This window comes from Manis javanica, chromosome 14 (genome assembly GCF_040802235.1).
Source record: "Manis javanica isolate MJ-LG chromosome 14, MJ_LKY, whole genome shotgun sequence".
NCBI lineage: Eukaryota > Metazoa > Chordata > Mammalia > Pholidota > Manidae > Manis > Manis javanica.
Genome location: NC_133169.1, coordinates 9,285,312 through 9,309,506, shown reverse-complemented (window position 1 = coordinate 9,309,506; position 24,195 = coordinate 9,285,312). Strand labels below are relative to the sequence as shown.

At 55.3% G+C, this 24,195-nt stretch overlaps 1 protein-coding gene across 1 annotated transcript; it reads left to right on the top strand.

The window, feature by feature from the left end:
- Positions 1 to 10,607: 10,607 nt before the first annotated feature.
- On the top strand, positions 10,608 to 22,437 carry LOC118972124 (SLAM family member 9-like). The gene is made up of 4 exons (XM_037016814.2): positions 10,608 to 10,706; positions 18,896 to 19,246; positions 20,767 to 21,063; positions 22,302 to 22,437. The coding sequence occupies exons 1-4, from the start codon at positions 10,634 to 10,636 to the stop codon at positions 22,415 to 22,417; spliced, it is 837 nt and encodes a 278-aa protein (XP_036872709.2). The 5' UTR covers positions 10,608 to 10,633; the 3' UTR covers positions 22,418 to 22,437.
- Positions 22,438 to 24,195: the final 1,758 nt, after the last annotated feature.

Sequence of the window (24,195 nt, the reverse complement as noted above, 5' to 3'; positions counted from 1 at the left end):
CCCCTGCACTCACCGTGTCCGCAGCCTGGCACCCAGTTTACCTGCAGCAGAAACTCTTGGTGTGATCCGTGAGAGATGCCTTTAAACAAGGGGGTGTGGCTCAAGGGCAGAGCAGTTTGGGAAATGCTACAGCCCTGCTCCCTTCTCCATCCTCACATCCCCTCTCCAGTGGGACCTCAGTAATTCTTCACTTTGGTGTTTCACAACATACTGGACCTTGGGATTCACCGCCCTCTTCCTTCTGTAAACAAAAGCCCTACTGAGTTCCTGCTAAGTTCGTGTTCTGAATCATCCCATACTTGGGGAAATGCCGACTTACAGGACGAAGCTTAGCTCTGAGCACAGTGTCCAAGGCCTCTGTGGTCTCTTCCTGTCTCTGCAGGCAAGTCTCAAACACGCCTAACGTGTCACCCATTCCTGCAGGTCTGTTTGCTCGTGGCTCTTTCACACCCCCACCGCCGCTGCCCCCTCTCCAAAGTCCCTTCCTGGCCCAGCTCTCGGGCCCCTTTCCCACACCTGCCTATGTGCTGTCTACACCCATTACTGTGCTCACTCCGCCCTGCTTTCGGTCTGCTGTCCCTCTGCACCTGTGCCTCTGGGGCACATATGAAGTCGGCTCACTCTGACCCCCAGGGCCAGGCCCTCGGGCTGCTTCAGGGGACGTAGGGTGAATGAGCCGAATGGAAAGACCTCACCCAGCTCTGCATCTGCACCTGGGGAAGGGACGCCGGCTGGTCACAGGTTCCAGAAGAGGAGGGTCCTGGCGGCTGCCTCCCGTTTCTGCAGGCCCCATGGTGTCCTTCATCTCTGCCTCTCCACTGGTATTTGGGATGAGTTTGAAGTTACTAGTAGTCATAGAAGTGCAAGTGTGATGTGCATCAAGAACTGTCAAATGTTCATACCACGTGCCTCACCACTCATTTCTGCAAATAAATGATGAACCTCCAAAATCATGGGAACACATTATGCTCAAAAGTTGTCCACAATATTCTTTTGTTAGAGACCTTGTTAATTGTGAAAAACGTACACAGCAGAACATAACAATGAACATATATCTAAATGCATTTTTATAAAGAAACACCCAGCATAAGCCCAGGGGAGAAGAGGTGGCACCCCAACCCCCAAGAGTCTCTGCATGTCCCCTGCAAACTACAAGGCCCCCTTCCCAGAGATAAGCATGTACTCTTTCCTCCATAGCTTGGCCACCTTGGCAGTGCCCATGAGCACGATGGGTTTGGTTTGCCTGCCCAGGGGCTCACCCCAGGAAGTCATAGAGGGACCCAACAGTGCAGGAGCCTTCGCCATGGGTCTCCGGGAGTGCAGGTGCGGGCATTTCTGCAGACCAGGTAGTCAAGGGCAGCATCGTGCAGTCAGAGGGATGGCGCGGGAGGAGGTGTGCCAGTCCCCGGCAGGGGGCCCTGCCCGCAGTGGGCACTGCACACAGGCTCACCTCCCACCCTCCCTGACAAGTGCCCGGCCCTGTTCCCACCCCAGTGCTGACTGCTCCCTGGCCTGCTTCCACCCCTGCCCACTGCCACCCTGACCACGGACCCCCTCCCCAGCCAGCTGCGCAGACAGGGCCGTCCCAGCATTTCCTCTCCCCTGCTCTCCAAGAGGCTCCTGCTCCTGGCAGGGTGCCCTCGGATCTCCTTCCAGGCACCCAGGCGAGCGCAGACTCCATCTCCGGCCCTCCCCAGTCACCGCGGCCCTCCCCAGTCACCCGACCCTTGGCGGACAGGACCACGAGGCCTCACATCTCCGCAGGTGGCGCTTCATGTGCAGATGGAAGAGCCCTTCTGGGTGTCAGAGGAAGAAGGATACTCAGGCCTTTTGGACATTTTTTCAAAGTTGAGGCAAAATAGAATGAAATCTGGAAAGTGGAGCCGGAGGGATGGGCAGGGTGGGAGGCATGGGGGTGGGGAAGGCTGCCTGGGGATGGGTAGGGGGGTGAGAAACAGCTTTGGTGCCTTAACGCCCCTCCCTTGGACGCTCTGTCCTTAAAACATCACCTTTGGGGCCCCACTGCTCAACTTCCAGCATCTGGTACCATTTTGCAAGGTGGGTGTTTTTGTGATTGCGCCCATCTCATCCCGGATCTCGGGAAGAATTCCTGGGAGCTCATATGGGTCAAGGAGCAGGCCTCCCTGGGGAGACTTACCAAGGAGTTGGCAGGAAGAGGAGAGGAACAGGACCCTGGTCCTCTCCTCATCCCCTGCTGGACGCACAGCGTGGGGCTACGTCCAGAGCGGGACCCTGCTCCCAGGTTTCCTCCTCTTACAGGCCAAGGGGTGGGACTAGCCTGGATGGCAGGGGGACAGGCCGACCTCTGACCCCAGAGTCCGGGTTAGGTGCCAGCAGTTTGTAGGGCTTTCCTGGGAGTGCAGGCTGCCCAGCACCGGGGCTTTGGGAGATGTGGGACATGTATACATGACCTGCCCCAGGGAAGAAAGCTAATGACCTCAGGGAATGAGGGGGCTCACTGGTCAGGCCAGGGGTGCTGGGAGGAGGCCGCCTTCTCCAGGAGGACCTCTGAAAAGTGGGTGGTTGGAAGGCCAAGGAGCAGAGTGCAAAGCAGGCTGGCGCCTCAGAGCTGCCAGGACAGGAGCCTTCTAGGGGGTGTCAGCCCTGAGCCTCGGGCCCCTTACCTTCCGAGACACCCGTCTGGGGGATTCTCTGGTCGTTTTAGGTGCGGAGTGTTACCTGCATCTGAGTTTGGCCTCCAGAGGAGGAGGATTTCAGCTCCACCCTGAGAGCTTCTGGAGCTGAATCCTTCTCACATCCAGGCAGTGTTTATTCACACACACTAGCTGCAGGGCCTGTGCGAAGCCTGAGGACACACGGTGGAAAAGACTGTCCTTGGCCTCAGGGGCCTCCACTTCCTGTGGAGCCAGGAGCCCGCCCGTGCCCAGGGCAGGACAGGACCGAAGTCGGGGTGGGGTGCGGGGCAGGCATCGGTCTTGCTGCTCCTCTGTAATGTCATCACGCTGACGTGGCCTGGGACCCGGCGCTGCCCTCCTCCTGGGTGCCGGCTGGCCTTGCTCTCCCGCCTGCACCCCATTCCGCTGGCCTGGCTCGGCCCCCCTGCCTGCGGGCTTTCCTCCCTCCGCACCCCTCCTCTTGGCTGGCTGGGACCTGTGCTCAGCAGGTGGTTTATCAGGAGCCCCTGCTGCTGAAATCAGCCCGTCAGGGACCTTCAGGCTCCTGGTGTCCAAGTCCCCCCTCTCAGGCCTGGCCACGCAACCCCCAACTCACGCCGACCCCCTGGACACTGGCTGGTCTGGCTGGAAGGGGGCCGGGGAGGAGTGCATTCTTCCCTCCTGAGTCTTGTTTGCTTCCATCCCCTGTGCTGAGACCCCCAACCTTACCTGAGTCCCGGGAGATCTGTGAGAGGATGTGGGGACAACCCAGGCAGGCAACAGGCCCCTCCCGCCTGTTGGTCCTTCCCCGCAGACTGGCAGGTACTGGTAAGTTCTCTTGCACGAGGAGCTCACGTGTCCTTGTTAACCTCACTGTAAGGCCATGGCCGTGGGCAGCTCCTAGCACTCTCAGGTGGACTGGGGGGGCATGCACCCCCTCCACCCAGTTTACAACTGCCCTGGCCTCCATCAGGAACAGAGCCCCAGGCCCCAGGGCCCTGAGTTACATGTCTTCCACCCTGCAGCCCCTTCCCCTCCTGGTGGCTGTGTGTGCTCCGCCTGCCCTCTGCAGGTCACCCTGCTCACCTCCCCCAGGAAGCCTTCCTGCTTCATTTCAGTTTCCACAGGTGCTGCTCTTGTCTCCCTGATGAAAGAAGATGCTTCTTAAGAGCCTCTGTACTGGGGCACTTACAACCGGCACTGAAATAATTTCTGCTTCTGCTTCCCACTGGACTGCGGCCTTCTCTGGGACAGTGACTTGGTCCCTGTCTTTGCTCCCATTGTGCTGCACACAGTAGGCGCTCCTTACATGCCTGATGTTGGAAGCCTCTTTTCAAGAATCACTAGCGGCAGGTCGGTCTTCAGCCGCCAGGTGGCACTAGTGCCCAGGCCCTGCCAGCGCGGGGCAGGCGGTGGCTCTGGGAGAGGCCTATGCGCTGGTGGCAGGTTGTGCTAGGGGGTCGCCGCGTATTTTCCTTTCACCCCTAGACTGACCGCAGGGGCAGATCGAAGTGGTTAGAGCCAGAGAAACTGGGAGGGGTTGGCAGGTCGATAGCCGGGTCGTCAGTACAGCGTAAACATGCAGCCGGGAATAACCGATTAGGAGCCAAATTCCAGGCAAGTGAGTGGGGCGCCGGTGAGGAATCCGGAACGAGGTCCTGATGCAAGAGAGGAGCAGGCTCGGGATTATGGCGGGGGATGTCGAGATCCATGTCTCCAACTGCGTGGGGGAGAATTATCTGGGAGAGGGGTGGGTTGCTATGGGGAATTATATTCCAGCAGAACCACACACTGTAGACGCTCATTACCTGTCTGTTGAATGGTGACCTGCGGTAGGATGACGTCCTTTCAGGAATCCCTAGCGGCAGTTCGTCCCTCAGCCGCCAGATGGCACCAGTGCCCAGGATCTGCCAACGCGGGGCGCGCGGCGCCTCTGAGGATGTGCCTGGGCCGCGGGTGGTGCCGCTGGGTCTTGGACTCACATCCTTCCTCTTCCAGCCCAACCGTCTTCTTTTGCTTGGGCTGCTGTTGCCAAACACCCTACACTGGTAACTAAAACAACAGAAATTAATTTTCCCATAGTTTTAAAAGCTGTGAAGTGTAAGATCAAGATTCCCTCCCAGCCAGGGCGCTCCTCCTGGCATGCAGACAGTGTCGTCTCCGGTATCCTTCCTGGGTGGAGAGGAGCTGCTCTGGTATCTCTTCCCTCCTTCAGGGGCACCAATCCCACTATGGGGCCCTGCCTCATGCCCTCCCAAAGTCCCAGCTCCTAATACTGCTACGACATGAATTTTGTGGGGACACCAACATTTATCCCTTAACACTGGCCCCGAGCATATAGGTGTGGTTAGAACAAGAGACACTGGGAGGGGTTTGCATGCTGCCTGGTGGAGTGTCAGATGTAAACACAAGACCGGTGATTCAGCGATTAGGGGCCAAGTCCCTGGGCAGCATGATCCTGGATGAGAAGCCAGGGTGGGGCTCCATGTTGCGGGGCGGACATGGTGGTGAGAATTCCTTTGGGCTGGATTTGGAGGTGAGAGGCAGCACTGAACTGGGAGTGGGGCCGGTTACCGTTGGGAATGGGGGCGTTAGGGGGTCCTGTGTCTCAGACCCCAGCTCTTGATCCAGATCAGAGACAGCTGACGTGAAACGCCTCACAGGGGCCCTTCACACCTTGAGACAGACCCTGAGAATGAAGGCAGGTTGCCCGGGCAGGGGAGGTGACAAAAATAATTTAACATAAACAAAAAACTATGGACATGTTCATTAATTTGTGATAATCATTTTACATTGTATACATTTATCAAATCATCACCTTGTACACTTTAAATACCCATATTTTTATCTGTCAATCATACTTCAGTAAAAAACCACCTACCCTATACTCCTCCAACTGTCAGTGTCATTAAAAACAAAGAACCACTGAGAAACCGTCACAGCTAAGGCAAATGCAATGTGGCATCCTGAATGGGATCCTGTAGCGGAAAGAGGACATTAGTAGAAACCAAGGACATTTGAATGAAGAATGAACTTTAGTTAATAGCCATGTACTGATTTTGGTTCATTAGCTTAGGAAATGTACCATACTGATGTAAGATGCTTAAATAGGGAGAACTGGGTGTAGGGTGTATGGGGACTGTGTTATCAGTTTTCCTGCACATCTAAAACTGTTCTAGAAAAGAAAATCTATTCAAAAAAATTAATGAAAGTTTGAAAAGGCAAACTTGAAAAATGCTTCTGTAAAAAGAAAAAGTCACTAGAAAGGTGGTCTGTGGTTGGGACACTGGGCAGCAAAGATTTCATGCCCTTTGGCTTGGCCTGGCCAGGGATGGGCTTGTGGAGTGGACCCACTCAGTGTCCGAAGGGAGTTCATCCTGGATGTGGTTTGCAGCAAACCAGGGGAGATCTGTGTGGAGGCATAGTAAGCTTCTTTAGGTCCTGTCTTCCCATGCCCTTCCCTCTCTTCTTCCCCACGCCAGCCCCACGTGCCACCAGCATCCTCCTACCAACCTGTTAGCTGTACGCTGGGGCCCTTTAATATGTTCACTGAAGATTCCGATTGTGAAAATATATGCTGGCCCAGATCCAGGGAAGCCCCAGTAGACCAAAGACAGCAGAGATACATGGAGGGCAGGGTCTTTTCAGGCGATAAGTGGTTCCATTCACAGGAAAGGGTGATACTTTTGAAGTGGCCTCTAAAGATGGCCTTCATAGACTGTTATCATGTCAAAGTTTCTAAATCCTGTTCTTCTGGAATGTTGGACTATTGTAAGTGTGGATAGATGAGGATACTGGTCAGCAGCATCTCTATGACCTTGGGAAATTATACTTGAAGCAAATATCCTGGAAGGAAGAACTATATACGCCAAACACAGCCATGGAACACATGCGACCTTCTGGGACATGCCCAGCCGACTGGTCTGGATTTAGAATTAGGGGAGCCCGAGGTCTGCCAGGTGGAGGCCTCCAGAGTTGTCCAGATTTCATTTTAAACACCGATTTCTGCAAGCTGGTGATATTTTCCGAGCCATGAGACCTGGGTCCTTTCCTTAGGCGTGATGCTGGAAGACAGTGACCTGGACGAGGCGGTCAGAATATTGAAAAGCATCATTGAAACCTCCTTAGCAACAACTCCTCACATTTCCTGAAGATCACCTAGAAGATTTGCCTTCCAGAAACTGAAGGGCCCCAGCCCAGGACTGGAGGCAAGTGGACGTGACACTGTCTTGCCAATGGGTTTCAGCCCCGGGCAAGTTCGCTATGGATTCAGTGTGACCAAAGAAAATGACAGCAAAACGTTCTTGGGGTGAAAGGTTTATACCAGGTGTCAGGTCAGTCACTAAAATCCCCTTCACTCAGAGCGAGTCTGCACGCAGCAAGTCGGTCTCTGCCTCTGGGCCCCTCTGTCTGCACAGCCATCCTCTGGGACTCTCTGTCCGCACAGTCGTCCCGCACAGCCACTCTCTGGGCCTCTGTCCTCGGCACTGCCACTACTCCAGCCTCTGCTCTGCTCTCCTGCAGCCTTGCAGTCCTGCCACCGTGCTGTGCCCGGAGCACTGGGCAGAGCTCTTTATATAGAGTCAACAGCCATGTATTGCCCACAGGTGTGCAGTGAGCTAGTCAACCAGGGCCAGGTGAGAATCCTGGCCAGAGGAACTCTCATTTTATTCACACTCCACCCCCTCCAGGATTCTTTCCCCTCAATCTATGTGGTGCTGGTGAGGCCCTGCTCTCTGTGAAGCCACCTGGGGGCACAGTGACCACAGCAGATGGTGCCCAGGCCAGGTAGGAAGGTCCTGGTGGGGCCGGGGTACAGGCTTGCTCAGTAAGTTTCTGCTCAGTAAATGGAGACCCATAATGGCAGCCGTGTGCAGGGCAGCTGACAGCTGCTGTCTTGCTCTGGAGCACATGACACAGTCCAGTGTCCTCACAGGCTTGTTGGGGACAGGCTGAGACAATAGGAGGCCCCCAACTCAGGTGCCCGCCCTGCATTGGCACCAGCCTGCCAGGGGGCTCCTCCTTCCCCTGCACCCAGGGCCTGGGCCCCACCAGAAGGGGCAGGATGAGAACAGTGACCCTGGGGACATCCTCAGTGACCCATAGCTTGCTGAGGGGCTGTAGAGCCAGCACAGACAGCACTTCATTCTGTCTGGGGCAGGACAGGGGGAGTTTCTGGGGCCACTGGGGCTGTGTGTGTGGGCTCAGCAGACATGGGACAGGGGCTGGGAGGGCGGGTCTCACTCCGGGGCTGGGAGCAGGTGTGCAGGTTGGGGGCTGGGGGCCCTTGGGTGTGTGAGGGGAGGGGACTGACGCCTGTAAGTGGGGAGTTATTTCCAGGTACCTGCTCCTGCTGGGGCCCGCCCTGCCCTCGGTGCCCCCCTGGGGAGGGTCCTAAAGGCCTGTGGGCTATTCCCAGGGGCTGCAGGGGGAGCTGCAGAGCCCACCGTCCCCACTGTGGGGTGCAGTGTGTGTCCTGAGGCCCAGGGGTGGGCAGACAGTCGTGCTGTGTGTTGTGGTCTGTCCCCACCACGGGGCGGAAGGGAGAGGCTGAGCACCTGTCCAGCCAGTAGCCACAGGGACCCTGGTGCTGACGGAAGCCCAGGGAAAGGGCGGTGCTGTGGGGGTGAGCATCACCCCGAGCTGAGGGGGCAGGAGCTCTGCCGGGTGCTGGGCACAGGCGTGGGGAGCCCTCTCCCCACCAGTGGGGCTGCTCAGGGTTAGAGGGAGTGTGGCTGGAATGAGTGACGGACGGTGGGTGACTAGGATGAAGCGGCCCTGGGACAGCTGGACCAGGACACACTGCTGGGGTGTCAGCGCTCACCGCCCAGGGAGTGGGGCAGGCTCCCCAGCCTCCCTCACAGATGGCAGTGTCCCCGGGCCCCACTGGGAGCCCAGCTGAGGCTCTCAGGCAGCAGCCTCTGCAGGTCTGGGCCTGGCTGGGGGCGCAGGCCCGTGTGTGAGGCCCTGAGGGCAGGGGAGGCGGCTGTGGTTGGACAAGGGCCACCTTGGGGCTCAGAGGTGCTGAGAAGCAGCCCCAGGCCTCTGCGTGGGGTGTGTGAGGGAGGCGAGCATCTGCCCTGACAGGTCGGACCCCCCCTCAGTGTGGCTTCTCAGGGTCTGAGGCCAACTTAGTGGGGGAGAGTCACTGGCCTGAGAGGGCCTGGGAGCCTGAGGCCATGGTCAGGGGCCTGGGAGCTGCTCCTCAGCCCGCTCTGACCCGTGCTGGCTTCCCCACCTGGGGCTCATTGATTAACCGCTTAGAATCCTCAGTTTCCCCATCTAAGAAATGGGAAGATAGTTATAATAAGAATGCTTTGCAAACTGAAATGGAGACAAGTTTGGGACTGAAGATGACTTAGCTCTGTACCTGCAGAGGATGGTGGGCTGATGAAAATGAGGTAGAGTCCTGGATTTGAAGAAGTCCCCGGTGTTTTCCAGCAGGGACACGCGTGGGCTGGCTCTGTCCTGTGTCCCTGCCGGCACCGTGGTGCTCATTCCCTCTCCAGACCCCTCCTCCCACCCCCTTAGGCAATGGTTTTCATAAGCAAACCCCTGTCCCACACAGGTGCTCACCAGGGGTGGGGGGACGTGGGAGGGCAGAGCTGATGTGCCCCTGAGCGTGAGCAGCAGGGGACCTTCCCAGATTTTGACTCCATACACAAAGTTCCGACCCCAGGCCTCAGGACGGCCTTTGGAGGTGATTTCCCTGCCCAGACTGGGTCCAGAGAATAGGCCAGTGTTGAGTGTTCTCCTGCCCGGGACGCCGCAGAGCTGTGGCGGGGCACACAGACTGGACTTAGGTGACTTCCTGGGGCCACACAGTGGATGGGACGGCAGCTGTGGTTTTGGGCGGCTTTGCAGAGCTGTTCTTGTGTCCAGACCCTGACTCTGTGTTTGCTGTGTGACCTTCTGCAGGTCATCCAGCCCTTTAGGACATCGGGTTCACATCCGTAACACGGATCTAATACGCAGGGCCCTGTCCGCCTTACGTGCTCGGTCCTGGGGTGAGCCTGGGTAGCCCGCCTTGGGGTCTGAGCAGCTGAGGGGCTGCCCTGGTGGGCAGGGGAAGGGGGCCCACCCGGGAGTTAGCAAGATGGTGCTGCTGCCCTAGGGGCTGGGAGGTGAGAGTTCTCAGATACTGTGGGATACCCAGTCGGGGGAGAAGAGGCCAGACCTGACCCTCAGTAGCTGGTGGTGAGTGTGAGGCAGCTGAGGCTGGGGTGGGAGGCGTGGGCACATGCCCAGCCCTGCTGCTCAGTGGTGGCAGGAGCGTGGCTGGTGGAGGCGCCACGGGAAGGCTGGGTGTGATGCAGCTTCCGTGGGGCCTGGCTTTGCCCTGTGTGCAGGGGGCATGAATAGCACTAGTGGCTGCTGAGAAAGCCATGGCAGGGCCAGCAAGAGGCCAGTGCCCATACTTGCACTGGGCATGTGGGGAGTGGACACTTCCTGCAAAGAGCTTTGTTTATTTGCTCATAGCTTCTTAGTTAGGAACATGACAGTTGATGTTTATGGAAAATCAAAATGGAAATTTGACTCATTCATTAAGTGGTGTAAAGAGAGAGGACAGCACCCAAAGCGGGCACCTCGCCTGCTCAGGCTGTAATAGTGTGACTGGCACACACGCCTGGGTGTTACCCACTGGCCTTGGTGAGGAGGGCTTCTGGGGCAGCGCTGTAAACCCAGGGAGCCGGCTGAGGGTGGAGGGATGGGAGGGAGACTCCCCCAGGCTGGTTGTGTCCAGAGAGGCGGGGTCTCCCTGGCACAGTGCTAGGCCTATCACAGAGGGAGGTTGTTTGTATGTTTACTTTGAATCTGCTCCTTGAGGTCCTCCTGCAGGCGCTGGAATAATATGAGGGACCGAATGGCTTATCTAGACTGGCCAGCTGCTGTCACTGCAGAGCTTCACCCCGCCTTGGGGTGGGGAGAGCCTGAGCTCATTCGGGTGAATCTTCTCCTTATCCTCTGCAGCCGAGCTCACGTGCAGGCAGCCTGCCATGGGGTCCTGCTCAGGAGAACCCTGCCTCTGCTGGGTCACCTGGCTCCTGCGATGCACCAGCCTCCTCCTCAGTGAGTGGCCCGGGATGCCGGGAGGAGGGCTGTTGGGGGAGCTGGGAGGCAGGGTCTCCTTGCCCCTCTGATGTCTTTGGTGAATACAAAGAGAAGACAACTCTTATTATTTAGCAAATGTAGTGTATTTGGTTTAGAGCCCCAGGATGGCCAGAAGAACAAAATGGTCTTTGGCTGTGGACACATGGAACCCTTGATGTGGGCATCGTTGGCTGCATTAAGGGGACCATTGCTGGGGGGCGGGTGAGGCAGTTTCTGTAGCAATACCAGGGAAGCCAGAGAGCCTGGAGCCTCCTGGGGGGAGGGATGGAGAGGGACAAAGAAGCCGGGTCCGAGGACAGAGGGTGGGAACGGAAACCCCTGGCCTGAGCTTGGAGGGTCCTGACAGCCCTGCAGCTGTGGTGTGGAGGATCCCACCGAGCACCTGTGTCCCAGCTGGAGTAGCAACTCTAGTCCCTGTTTTTTGGCAAGATGCAGGATCCTAGTAAAATGACATTCTAAATGTGTAAAAGGAACAGCAGCTCCAAAAGGTAAGGGTGTCCCTACACCCACATGTTGTAAGAGATGGGGAAAAGTGGAAGGAAGGGGTGGACTGCCTCCTGGGGCCCAGGAGAGGGTGACCTGGGGAGGTGAGCGGAGGGGAGGGGAGGGGATGGGGGTTGAGCACCAAGGGAAAGAGAGGCTGTGCTAAGGAAGGCGAATTTCAATCCATGACTTCATCTGAGATGATGCTCATGTATAACAAAATAATAAGGCCCATAAATCATGGGTTCTGGGGAAGCTGGACAGCCTCACTGGGGGATGGTGGTGTTCGTGCACCCGCCCCTGTGGGCAGCTGCGTCTGGGATGTCTCTCCCTGTGCACCAGGTGACACCCTAACTTGGACAGGGGAGGGTTCTTGACTCAGAATGAGAAAGAATTGTCGAGCAGGTCTGATGCTTGTGGGTAAGGAAAGAATTCATTAGAGCCAGAGTAGAAATGAGTGGCAGCGGCCTTGTAGGCAGCTGATAACAGGAAAGTGCAGAGGGAAAGAGAGAAAGTTCGCTGAACATTTTCTTGGTATAGGGCAGATTCCCTTGCCATCTCTTAAAGCCAGGGTCACTTGGCACCCCGTGTCTGCTTGGATCTGCACTGCATGGGGGCTAGCCCCTACCACCCCAGGATTTGGGGAGCTGCGGAGCATGGAGAGGAGTGAGATTATATTCTGAGAACTTCCCAAAGAAGGGAGGTGTTCAGGCAGGCTCCTGCAGCTACCGTTCTGTCCTGGTCACCCAGGTGAGGGGAACATGCAGGCCCACAACTGAGCTCTCAACAGCCTCTCCTTACTTAACAGGAGTAAAGCGGAGACTAAGTGAAGGCTTAGAAATAGAATGAAATAGCAAAGATGCAAAGATATTACCAGTGGAAAAGCTGAGAGAGACAAAATGCAGTTAAAGTTGAGCAGTGAGAAAGCTTTATTTAAAGTTATGCACTTAAAGAGAGAAAAAGTGTGGGTGCCCTCAGAGAGGAGGCCCTAAAAGGTTGGGGGTTCCCTCTTTTAAGGATTTTCCAAAGGGCCAGGGGGTATAAACTTGTAGAGCGCTCTTAAAATGCTTATCTCCAGTGAGAGACTGTAAATCTCTTCTCTTCTATTATCAGTCCTTCAGGTAATTCTGCAAAATTAACACAAGAAATTTACTGATCTGGTTCCTTCCCAAGATAGCAGCTTCCGTCTGGGAACATACCAATCAAGACAGCCTGCCCTGCGCCCAGAGTGGGTCTAGTTATTGTCTGTTGGCTAAAGAATATGTTAGGAATCTTACTTCCTAACTTCCTGGTTTTAAAATGGAATCTTAGCTTTAAGATGGAGTCCTTCCTGTTCTTACTATACTATTTATATCTCAGCTTTTTTAGAAATTAACCATGATGCTTGTGTCCTGTCTCTGCCCTCCATCATTATGAAATGGAATGGGGCCGAGGGCTTGGGGCACAGGATGGCCTGAATGACCAGGAGCTTTGCAAGGCACGAGGCCCCTTGCCCTGGGGACTGGGTCACAGTGGTGTGTGGGCCTCCTCTTCTCTTCAGTTTTATGTAACTGGGGAAATATGCTAAATGATGTAAAGTTTTCTTCATATGCCCAAGGAGTGGAAGATTATATAAGAAAGTGAGAGAGGTCAGAAAAATCCACAAAATTTTGTTTGAGTGTCAGACTGTATATTATTTAAACGTATTTTTAACTCACCTTGCTTACAGCTACACCATCTCTTGGCTTTGTTCTCTCCTCTGGGCTTGTATCTGTGCAGATCTGAAGCCCCTGCTGCCTTCCTCCTCTTTCTGGCTCTTCTCTTCCTCGCAGCTGCTGCTCCCCATCCAGCCCCTGGGGGACCCTCCCTGCAGCCTGAGGGCTGAGCCCCTGTTTGCCTGCTTCCCTCCTGCCCAGTGGGTGGGGGTCTGGCTGGGCTGCGGTGGGGCCCTCAGTGAGCTGGGAGCCCCCGCCCTGCTGAGCCCTCTGAGAACTTGGTCCCCTTTCCCAGCAGGTAAGCTGCAGGTGGAGAGTCCAGAAACCTCTCAGGTCCTGGTGACAGACAGCAGCGCTGGAGGGGGCAGCTCCTGGGGGAGGGGCAGGGAATGGGGGAGGCTGGTGGGGGGCTCCCTGCAGGGGACACTTTGGCCTGGGACCCAGGAGAAGCTCTCCCTTGGGAGCCTCCTCCCCTGTGAAAGGGGATCTGGGGGATCCCCTCTAAGACCCTCCCTGGGGTGACATCCTGGGATTCCCCAGACAGGACTCCCTGTGGCTACTTCAAGGCCTGCTCTCTGTGTCTTCGCCCTGTCCTGTCCCACTCCTGGGTCCTGGTGGGACTGCTGGCTGCTGAGCCTTGGGGACCCCTGGAAGGGGAAGAACCCTGCAGCCCCCGGGCACTTCCTCAGCCCTCCATGGGGGGGGACTCCTGCCCCACCAGCCTCCCCCACCTGGCCCTCTGCTTCCTCTGTCCCTGCTCCTGAGAGGAGCGCTCAGCCCACCCGCTGAAGGCCGTCCTCTCCTCCCCACAGTGTGCACCTGGGTCTTCAGAGCGCTCAGAAAGCTGCCCTGGCTGTGCTGTTGAAAAGTGCTAACCAACAGCCTTGGCCGGAGCTTTGCTGGTCATGTCTGTTTAGCAGAAAATATCAGTTTTCTTCTCCTTGTTTCCTGGTGCTGAGCCACTCTGACCAGCGCCGGGCAGAAATAAGACAGTGGTCAGAATTAGTGGTGAAAAGCCCTTAGGGAGGCCCCGCGCTGCAGGCTGAATGCTGTCTGTCCCTCAGTCGGTGTTGACTCACATTTCCGCCTGTTGGGACAAAGGGCTGTTTCTTTTATTTAACGGTTAGTGTCCTTTGTTGTACAAAAATTGCATATTTCAACATTAGATTATCACTGACTGTTGATTCTGAGGATGAGTTTGGGTCTTAAAGGATACTTTTATTTTGCCCATAAATTAATGAGGGGACCAGTAAGATGTTACAAGTACTTCAAAAGAACCAAGTCCACACATTCATGGCTCATCAGGAATGCTGAAATGCATTTACAAATGGAGTCTGCGCTGATGTGGGTGTAGGGTGTTTGTGGAATCACAGAAATAGGTGTGGAAGGATTCACATGGTTAACAGTGTTTACCTTTGGGAGGAGACACACTTAGACCTTTGACTTGAATCAACTCCATGACCATAGAATAGTTTTTATGAACACAGGAGACTTTGATTATTACAAAGCAACCCACTAAAGAAATGGGAAAATGCCCATACCAAATAGAGTCCATAATATTTTTTTCCAGCCCAAGCTTGGGACAGCCTGTAGCCTGTCCTTCCCTCCATCCCTTCCACTCTCCCCAGTGGCACAGATGGCCTCAGGGACTTGGTGACAGGAGAGGGGACAGTGGCCGGGGAAACCTGCAGCTGTGGACACAGCACTGAGCTTCCTCTCAGTCAGGGCTCTGGGAAACAGGAGGGCACCCGACTCCCTGCACCTCTTGGGGGACGTCCCCCGCGGGGCTGTGACTCCCTGGAGCTATCCTGTTCCTGGGAAGAGAACCCTCTTCATGAGCATGGGATAGATTTCCATGTATTTGCGTCTTCTTCAATTTCTTTCATTAGTGCCTTATAGTTTTCAGAGTAGAGGTCTTTCACCTACTTGGTTAGGCTTATTCCTAGGTATTTAATTCTTTTTTGATGCAGTTGTAAATGGAATTGTTTCCTTGACCTCTGTTTCTACTAGTTCATTGTTAGTATACAGGAATGCAACAGAATTTCCGTATATTGATTTTGTGTTCTGTGACTTTACTGAATTCTTTTATTAGTTCTTAAAGTTTTTTGGTGGTTTCTTTAGGGTTTTCAATATAGGGTAAAATGTCATCTGCAAGTAGTTACAGTTTTACTTCTTCTTTACCAATTTGGATGCCTTTTCTTTCTTTTCCTTATCTTATTGCCATGGCTAGAACTTCCAGTAGTATGTTGAATAAAAGTGATGAGAGTGGACACCTTTGTCCTGTTCCTGGTCTTAGAGGAAAAGCCTTCAGCCTTTCCTGGTTGCATATGATGTTAGTTGTGGGTTTGTCATATGTGGCCTTTATTATGTTTAGGTATGTTCCCTCTACACCCATTTTGTTAAGAGCTTTTTTTTTTAAAGTCATGAATAGATGCTAAATTTTGTCAAATGCTTTTTCAGCACCTATTGAGATGATCATATGGTTTTTATCCTTCCTTTTGTTAATGTGATGTATCAAATTGACTTATAAATATTGTAACAGCCTTGCATCACTGGAATAAATCCCGCTTGGTCATGATGGATGATCCTTTTGATGTATTTTTGAATTTGACTTGCTAATATTCTATTGAGGAGTTTTGTACCTATGTTCACCAGGGGTATTGATCTGTAATTTTCCTTTTTTGTGTGTTCTTTGTTTCTTTTGGTTTTAGACTGACACTGGCCTCATAGAATGAGTTTGGAAGTATTGTTTCCTCTTCTATTTTTGGTAACACTTCAAGAAGGATTGGTATTAGCTCTTCTTTAAATGTTTGGTAGGATTCACCTGTGAAGTCATGTAGTGCTGTAGTTTTGGTCATGGGGAGTTTTTTGATTACCAATTCAATTTCGTTACTAGCATTTAGTCTATTCAGATTTGCTGTTTCTTCCTTGGTTGGTGTTGGAAGACTGTACAAGAAACAAGCGAATTTTCTTAAAATATGTCTAACTCCTATAAACAAATAGCAAAAACCCCTGTGTGGGCTATGGACATAAGTAGGTAGGTCACACTTAACAGAAAAGACATCACAACAACAATAGTATGCAATGAGGATGAACTTCATCGATACAAGAAATGCTCATTAAAAAATAATATAATTTTCCCCTAACAATTTGGTGAGGGGCAAAATGTTTGATCATTATACATTGCCTTTCGGTGGGAAATCTAAATATTTGTGGTAGAAGAATAACTAGGAATGCTCTCAGGAGGACAATTCAGCAATAACATCAAATCTCAGACGTACATGCCTTTGATCCAGTAGATGTACCCCGTGGTTCATTCTAATATACACACACCCCTCCCTGTCTGCAAACACTCAGATCCAAGGCTGTTCATAGCAGCGCTGTTTGTAGTGGCAGGAAGCAAATTAACTCTCTGTGAGAAGCGGGCCAGAATTAGAGCCCCACATGAAATCGTATTTAAGTGAGACCCTTCTGGGTGGGCAGACCCAGAGTGGGCTCTGCATGTGTGGTTATGAGAAAAGGCAAGGAGCAGGCCGTGCGTGCGGGGTGTGTGCCCGTACGTGGAGACGCATGTGCGGGCTTGTTCTGTGCCCAGATTATCTCTGGTTGGATATATGAGCCTAGTAATGATGCTGCCTGTGGGAAAGGGCCGGGAAAGTGGGAGGCAGTAGGGGAGCGACCGCTCTACTTCCATCTCTCAATTTAAACCATATGAATTTATAATCTGTTTAAAAATTGAAAAAATTAAAAGCCAGTGAATATAGCTGAAATGAAATCTCTTCGTCCTTTGAATGGGGATAATACTCTGTAAGCTGCCAGCATCGATGGGCTGCCCTGAGGATCATCGCACTCTGGGTACCTGCCCGAGCAGCTGAAATGTAGGGACTGGGTGTGCGTTCACGGGGGCTGGGCACACCTCTCCCCCTGGCAGTGCAAACACCAGGTGAAAGCCAGCGGACTGGCAATTCCATAGCAGGTGGGCCCTCATAAGAGTCCCTAGCCCTGATAATAACAGCTAAATGCTCAGTGTTGGGGCTTTGTCTATACCATCTCACTTAATCCTCCCAGGAGTCATGAACACACACAGTCCATCCCAGTTGTTCATACGTGGTAGCTGAGGCTCAGACAGTTTAGGGACCTGCCAAGATCACTCAGCCAGTAAAGGGTGGATGTGGAACTTGAACCCAGGTCTGCTCCACTGCAGAGCTTACATCTCATTGATCTGTTGGCCGCAAGCCCAGCCCTGAACATCAGGGAGCTCCCGTGGGTCAACATGTGGCTGTGGGAGCCACTCATCCTGGGCCCCTAAGGCTGTCATAACAGGCTTCAAAACTGGGTGGCGTTAAACAACAGAAATCTATTGTCTCCTATTTCTATAGGTTGTAGGTCCAAAATATAGGTGTCGCCAAGATCATGTTCTGATCCCTCTAAAACCTGTGGTGGTGAGTTAGCTCAGGCTGCTAAAAACAAGGCACAGACTGGGTGGCTTAAATTGCAACCCGCTTCTGCTCACTCACACTGGGTGGCTGGTTCTCTGTGTTTGGTGAAAGGCAGGAACAGGATACGCACAGCAGGAGGGGGGCAGGCTGCCTGGGCAGGACTTCCTGGTGTGGAGAGGGGCCTGCGGCCCTGGCAGCCACGGAAGCCCACCCGACCCTGACCTTCTGGAAAGAGGCTGTTATTCTTTCAGGATAAAGTTGTTTTGTGGCCCTATCCCTGGTCCTGTCCTGTCCTACCATGTCCCTAGAGAGACAAAGGGTATCAAGTTCCAATGTTGTACCAGAATCAGGAGATGGGCTCTGGAGGGGTGTCCCTGAGGGGCAGAGCCCAATGGCCTCAGTTCTGCAGAGTGACCAGGAAGGACATTTCTGGCCTCTCAGGGCCTGGGAGGGGGACAGTGCTGTCTGGGTGGAGGTCCCAGTGGAGCTCACAAAGGGTCGGTTGCTCCCCAGCATTCTCTGTTTCTGGCGTTGAGCTGGGGACTTGTGACTAGTTCTGGCCATGAGCAGAGATCAGCTACCTCTGGATAGATGAGGTGACCCCCGTGTGGGATTCCCCTGCTTCCCTCCCTGCTGTGGGGGCTGAGAGCCTGTGAAGAGGCTGAGGGCCCACGTGGTGTGGCCCCAAGTTGGTGGAACCCCATGGGTGACAGGACCTCTCCTGCCCTCCATCATAGGCCATGTGGAGGGGAGGTCACCCCCTTGTTCTAAGTCCCTGCAGTGTTATTACAGCGGCCCAGCCTGCGGGCACCAGGCAAGGAGGGCCCCCTTTACCACTGCGTTAGTTACCTATTGCTGGGGACGCTGCTGGTGCCTTAGTTCTTAGTGCCTTCAAACCACACCACACATAGTCTCACGGCCTCGGTGGGTCGGGACTCCGGGGCAGTTCAGCCGGGCCTCAGGCTCAGGGTCTCTCAGCCTGAATCAGGGTCTCGTCTGGGGCAGCAGGCAGCTCCCGGGGCAGTGGGAAGGGTCTGCTTCCAAGCCCCTGGTGGGACGGCTTATGGGGTGGGGTGCCCGTGGCTGTTGGGCTGAGGGCCCCAGGTCCCGCCTGGCTGTGGGCAGGCGGCTGACCACAGTGCCTGACACTTGGGCCTCTCCTTAGGGCAGCGGACACCCGGGCAGCTGGCTTCATCAGGGTGAGCAAGAGAGAGTAAAGGAGAGGGCAAGGGAACAAGACGGAAGTCCCGGGCCTGTATGACCTGTATGGCTGGGACGTCCCCTCGCCTTTGCTGTGTTCTGCTCCTTAGAGCCAAGTCTCCAGGTGCTGCCCACTCCCCAGGGGAGGGTGTGGCCCTGGGGAGGGAGGGGTTCTGGGGCCACATTAGCAGCTGCCTCCTGAAGATAAGCACTTGGTATGGAAAGAAAATGTGCTGGGTGGATTTCACCAGAAGAAGATGGGTTCTCTGGTTTTTAAAACAAATTTTTTCTGAAAAAAAAAAAGCTCCCATTTCCCCTGTTCATGCCCTAGGTGCCTGCAGCAATGTGGCCAACAGCTCTGGAGCCCACGTGTTTCTGAACAGGACCCAGGGAAGCTGTGTGTTGTTTCACGCGGCCAGGGAGGCAGGAGCTGAGCTGAAGGAGATCTCATGGGGCTTCGGCCCTGAGTCTGACTACAGAGTCATCCTGACAGTCTGCTCTAGCACAGAACCCCCCACCTGGGTCAGCCTGCAGGACAAGTATGAGCAGAGGGTCCACGTGCCCAACATGACGTCCCTGAGGATCGACAACCTTACGTGCGAGGACAGCGGACAGTACCGGGCTCGGGGCAGCCTCACTGGAGGAAGAGAATTTAACCTGAATTTCCACCTCACTGTCGGTGGTATGTGACAGCCCCTGAACCCACCCAGGGCGATGTCCTGCTTTAGTCCCCAGGAGTGTCACTCAGGCCGCATTTTGTGGGATTCCCTCCAGAACAGGCCTTCAGACTCTATCCCTCCCCTGAGGTTAAGGTGAGTGGGGTCACCACAATGGGGAGCAGAGATGAGATTCAACACGGGAGAAAACCACAGTCCTTTGGGAGAGCAGAATGGAAAATGGGGGCAATGGAATTATTGCCATAACATTTAATTTTGTGTATAGGACTAAGTTTACTCAATTTGATTAATGATTTTTTAGTGCTTTTATAAGAAATTACCATGTTCTTAGGGGTATAAAACAGCACTTCTTATCCTTCCTTCCTGTAGGTCAGAGGTCAGACAGGCTCCCTGGGCTAAGGCTCCAGGGGAGGGACCGGCTTCTGTCCTGCCCACCTTCTCGGGGCTGCCTGTGCTCCTTACCTGGGGGCTGTCTCCCTGTCTTCAAGCCTCCCCCCCTCCCCTCTGTCCCCACTGTTAGGGACCCTTGTGGTTCCCTGGGTGCCAGCCTCATAATCCAGAGAGTCTCTGTTTTAAGGTCGGCTGATCAGCAGCCTTAGCGCCGCCTGCGCCCTCAATTCCCCTTTGTGTGTCACCTAAGATATTGGTTCTGAGGACAAGGATGTGGGCATCTCTGGGCCACTGTTCACCCACCCCAGCTGGGACCTGCGTGCAGCTGGTCCTCCGTTCCCTGTCCCTGACTCCGCACCAGCCCGAGGCGGCCTCACTCATGGGGACCCCGCCAGCCCAGCTCTGAGCCCCTCACTCCCTGGGACCCCACCAGCCCAGCTCTGAGCCCCTCAGTCGCAGGAAAGGTTACCCTGCAGCCCTGCCCAGCCTCAGAGAGCGGCTCCTTGTCCCTCAGGTTCCTCTCTGCGCAGGGCGGCCTCCTGTTTGGAGGAGTGGCAGCTGCAGCTGTAGGTCCCCGAGTGATGTCTAAGAGCGACTTGCCCGTCTGTCACTTGTGTGTGAGGCTCACCCAGCGGCATGTGCTCATGCACTTGGGGCTGTCCTTCCTGGTCGCTGCCACCATGCCTCCCACAGCAGCTGGGCACCAGGGCCCTTCTGGGTTCTCAGAGCTGCTGATGCCCCCTGCCTGGGGGCTGTGCAGCCACGGGCATCATCCCAGGAGGACAGGCAGGGCCCTGCCCCAGCACAGGGCCTTCAGAGCCAGACGTCTCCCTTGCAGGAAAGACCCAGTTTCTTTGTAACAATTAGTCCTGGAAGGTGAGGCCCAGCATTTATTTTCTTGTGGGAGATTTTTAAAGTCTTGCTCAAACTAGGGAAATCATAGGCCTTAACTCAGTGGGCACCTTCCTTGTCCCTGTTGTATATTTGGCTCTGGGGCAAACTGGGTTTTATCTAAAATGTACTCGCCATCCTTAGAGGGTAGGGGTCAGAGCCCAGGGAGATCCTGGACAGGAAAGTGTGAACTGTCATGTCTGCCACTCACGTGAGCCTCCGTTCCTTTGTCCTTCCCGCCCAGCACCCGTGCCCCTTCCCCAGATCTGGGTCACTTCCTCATCCATCACACCAGGCTGGTGCAACGTCACCTTGGAGTGCAGGGCCCAGGGGGCCATGGAGGACCTGAAGGTGACCTGGGAGAGCAAAGGCCTCCCCGAGGAGCTGGAGCAGAGAGGGATCCCGGGACCAGCCCCCAACTCGTGGACCCTGGATCTGAGCCTGCCACTGAGCCAGCCCAACCCCAGGCTCACCTGTGTGCTCAGCAACCCGCTTGACCAGAAAACTGCCACCAGAGACCTTGGGGCCATCTGTGTCCCTGGTGAGTGCCGCCTGCCAGCAGGGAGGGCACTCTCGGAGCACAGGTAGCCCTGGGGTGAGGCTCTGGGCTCTTCTCCCTGCCATGCGTGATAGCCTCCCCTTCCACCTGGTCACCCCACACAGGGTCTGGGGGGCACATCCACATGGCTGCTGCTTCTAAATGCCTGTCACACCCATGTCTACCTCCCCTCCCTGACCCTGGCCTTGATAGGACCTTCCGTCTCTCTCTGTACCCCCATCCATCATCACTGGACTTTCAGAGAGTAAGTCGGATCGTGTCATTGTCCTGTGCTGTCTGCTGGATTTGGCCTCCAGGGACTCCCTGGTGCATTCAGGGCTCAGGTGCTCTGCCCGTGTCTCTGGCCTCACCTCCACACTGCGCACCGGGCTGCTTGCTTGGAGCTCCTGGAGGTGACCTGCCCCTGAAAGTGTTGAGCCTCAGGACACGCTGTTTCCTCTACCTTCCTTTCTTGCCCTTTCTGCCCTTGGCCTCCACTTCCCACCTTATTCCTCCTGTAAGGTCCTCATCAGGAAGTGTTGACCTCATGGCCGTGTGGCCCACACTGACACCTGGGGCCCTGTGCTTAGGAGGCCCTATAATTGTCATCGTGAAGTTCACTACTTTTTGAACAGGGGTCTTCGCATCCTCACTTGGCACAGAGCCCTGCAGGTGCTCTCACCACCTTTCCCTCAGGTATCAGCTCCGTTCAGGAGCTGCCCGGGGTCCTGGCTCGCTGAGTAGCAATGCTCTGTTTACGGATGTGTCCCCTACATCACCTAGAACACAATGGCCATGTCTTGTTCTCCTTTGAGTCCGTGTCCAAGCACAGCTGCTGGCAGTGTTTGCTCACCATGTTCACTGAATGAATGAATGACCTGGTTCCTGCGTGCAGCTCCCCTCCTCTGACCCACGGTCCTCCAGCTGCTGGGGGATCTGATGTGAGCATCCCATGAAGCCGCTGTCCCCCTCCCCTCAGCCGCATCCCGAGTCTCACATAACATTTAAAACTGAGCCTGACCCACAAGCCCCTCTGGAAACAGACTCTGACCCCCTCTGACCTTTGTCACCCAGCTCCTGCCTGCCTGTCCTCTCCTGCTGGCCACTGTGCGTGCAGCTGCTCCCAGGGCTGGTGAAGACACAGGAGGACCCTTTAGACCTCTCTGCTCTCTCTCTCCCCTTGGCAGCGGGTATGTGAATTCTCCTGTGTGAGCTTTCTTCTCTCTTTGTGAGGGAAGCAGATTCAAGTGGAAAGACCATTGACACCCCGCTGCGAGGCCTCCTGGGGGCCGCCGTGATTGTCCTGCTGGTCCTCGGAGTTGGACTGTACCTTTGCCGCATGTGGGTTAAGAAGTAGAAGATGGAGCCTGCAACAGGCAAGTGGGATTTTTCGGTGCAGCCAGATGCCTCCTCCACCCCACTAGGCTCCCACCTCCCCTTCTCCTGCATTTTGCTGCTCAGGGACTGTCCCTGCAGTGGGGAGGGCAGGCTTGGCCATGGTCTTGGGGTTCAGTGCCATGGGGGAGATCACAGATCTCCAAGGCCCAGGTTACCTTCCACTCCGTGTGTGATGCAGGTGCAGGACTGCAGGAGGACCACATGGACCATGGTGGTGGCATCCATTGGGCAGCGCTGAGCCAGCAGCAGTCTCAAGAGGGCAGGGAGAAGGTGAGAGCTGGAGTGGTGCCCCGCTGGGGCTTCCCCGCCTCTCACTGAGTGGGCCTGGGCTTGTCAAAGCCAGCCACCTGCTGTTTCTGTCCCCACTGCACTGAACTGTTTCTGGACAACACAGTAGAACCATGACAATTCACATCTGGGGCTGGTGGAGTGCTGGGTGCTCCGGGGGAATGAATGCAGTGCGGTCAGCAGCCCAGGCTCCAGGTGGGCCCCTGTGCAGCCCCTGCACCATGCAGCTGTTCTGGGAACACTCGCACTCCCAGGCTATTGGTGAACAACAACTGGAAGAAAATGGTCCTCTCACTCCTATCTACAGTGTGGTCCATAAGCCAGGCCAGGCCATGAAGATGAGTTAAGGGGAGGATGCAGGAGAATCCAGTCCTCCCGGGACACCTCCACCCTGAGCTGATCCCTGCAGACGCGGCCTCTCCCAGCTCTGGTCCAGCTCCAGCTGCCCCTGGTCTGTGTGCTGTGACCCTGGAGCCCTCAGATCCCTACGTGCATGTGGCCTGGCCATTTCCTCTGACCCTCCCCAAGCTGCCCTCCCCTCAGCGTCCTCAGCCCTGCAGGATGAGGGCTCTTCCTGTTGTGGACTCGGCTCCTGGCCCCTGTCTTCCTGCAGCTCCCTATGCGGACCCTCCTGACTGCACATGGCCCCCACGGCCTCTGCTGCGTGTCTTTCTGAGAACATGAGCCCAGGCACGGGCACTGTAGAGATGTTGACTGTCCACAGAGGAGGGAGGTGGGACCTGGCTTCAGGATGCAGAGTTGGGGGTCCGTGGAGGCAGCATGGGAGGGTGGGGGAGGGTGGGGCCCCCAGAGGGACTGGCCTGGGGTCGCTCTGCCCCTTGTGCACAGCTCCCGGGGTGGGGGGCAGTGTGTGCATTGGGAGGAGTGTCCAGTGCACACTGTACACAGGCCACGGCCTTCCTTCTGGGCCTCAGCCGCAGCCCGCCTTCCTGCGGAGTGCGCGGGGGATGTGTCTGCTCTCAGGGTCTGCTGAGCCTTCTCAGAGAATGAGCCCAGGAGCTCAGAGTCCGTAGTAGCTGTAGGAAAAGAGCCTCAGATGTTCCCTGTTGGGATGGACACTGGTGGTGGGGATGGATGTGGGGTTTCCTCCTGCCTCTGCTGTGGGGGTGAGGGTGAGCCTGGGGAGGGGTTGAGCCAGCCCTCACCAGCCCTTCTGCTGACCCTTGGCCCCCATAGCCCTGCTGGCTTCAGACCCTCAGTCAGCCTCCTCTTTGCTCGCTCGCATCCCTCCGCCTGGAGTGAAGGTTCCCTCTCCGTATACTCTGCTCCCACCCTTTTCTGTTGGAATCCTACCATCCTGCCCAAATCCTCTTCCAAGCGCTGCATTCCAGGGATGCTGTCTAGTTCCCAAGGGTTTGGAACTGGTCTCTCCCACATTGGAGTGGGTCAAGCATCTGGGACATAACTGAGGCCACAGTCTGGCCTGGA

Bases quoted from the DNA above. Each gene is read 5' to 3' on its own strand.
- LOC118972124 (XM_037016814.2), top strand. From the start codon at position 10,634: ATGGGGTCCTGCTCAGGAGAACCCTGCCTCTGCTGGGTCACCTGGCTC. The intron at 19,247-20,766 runs GTATGTGACAGC...CTTCCCGCCCAG, and splicing joins TTTCCACCTCACTGTCGGTG to CACCCGTGCCCCTTCCCCAG. The intron at 21,064-22,301 runs GTGAGTGCCGCC...TGAGGGAAGCAG, and splicing joins TGGGGCCATCTGTGTCCCTG to ATTCAAGTGGAAAGACCATT.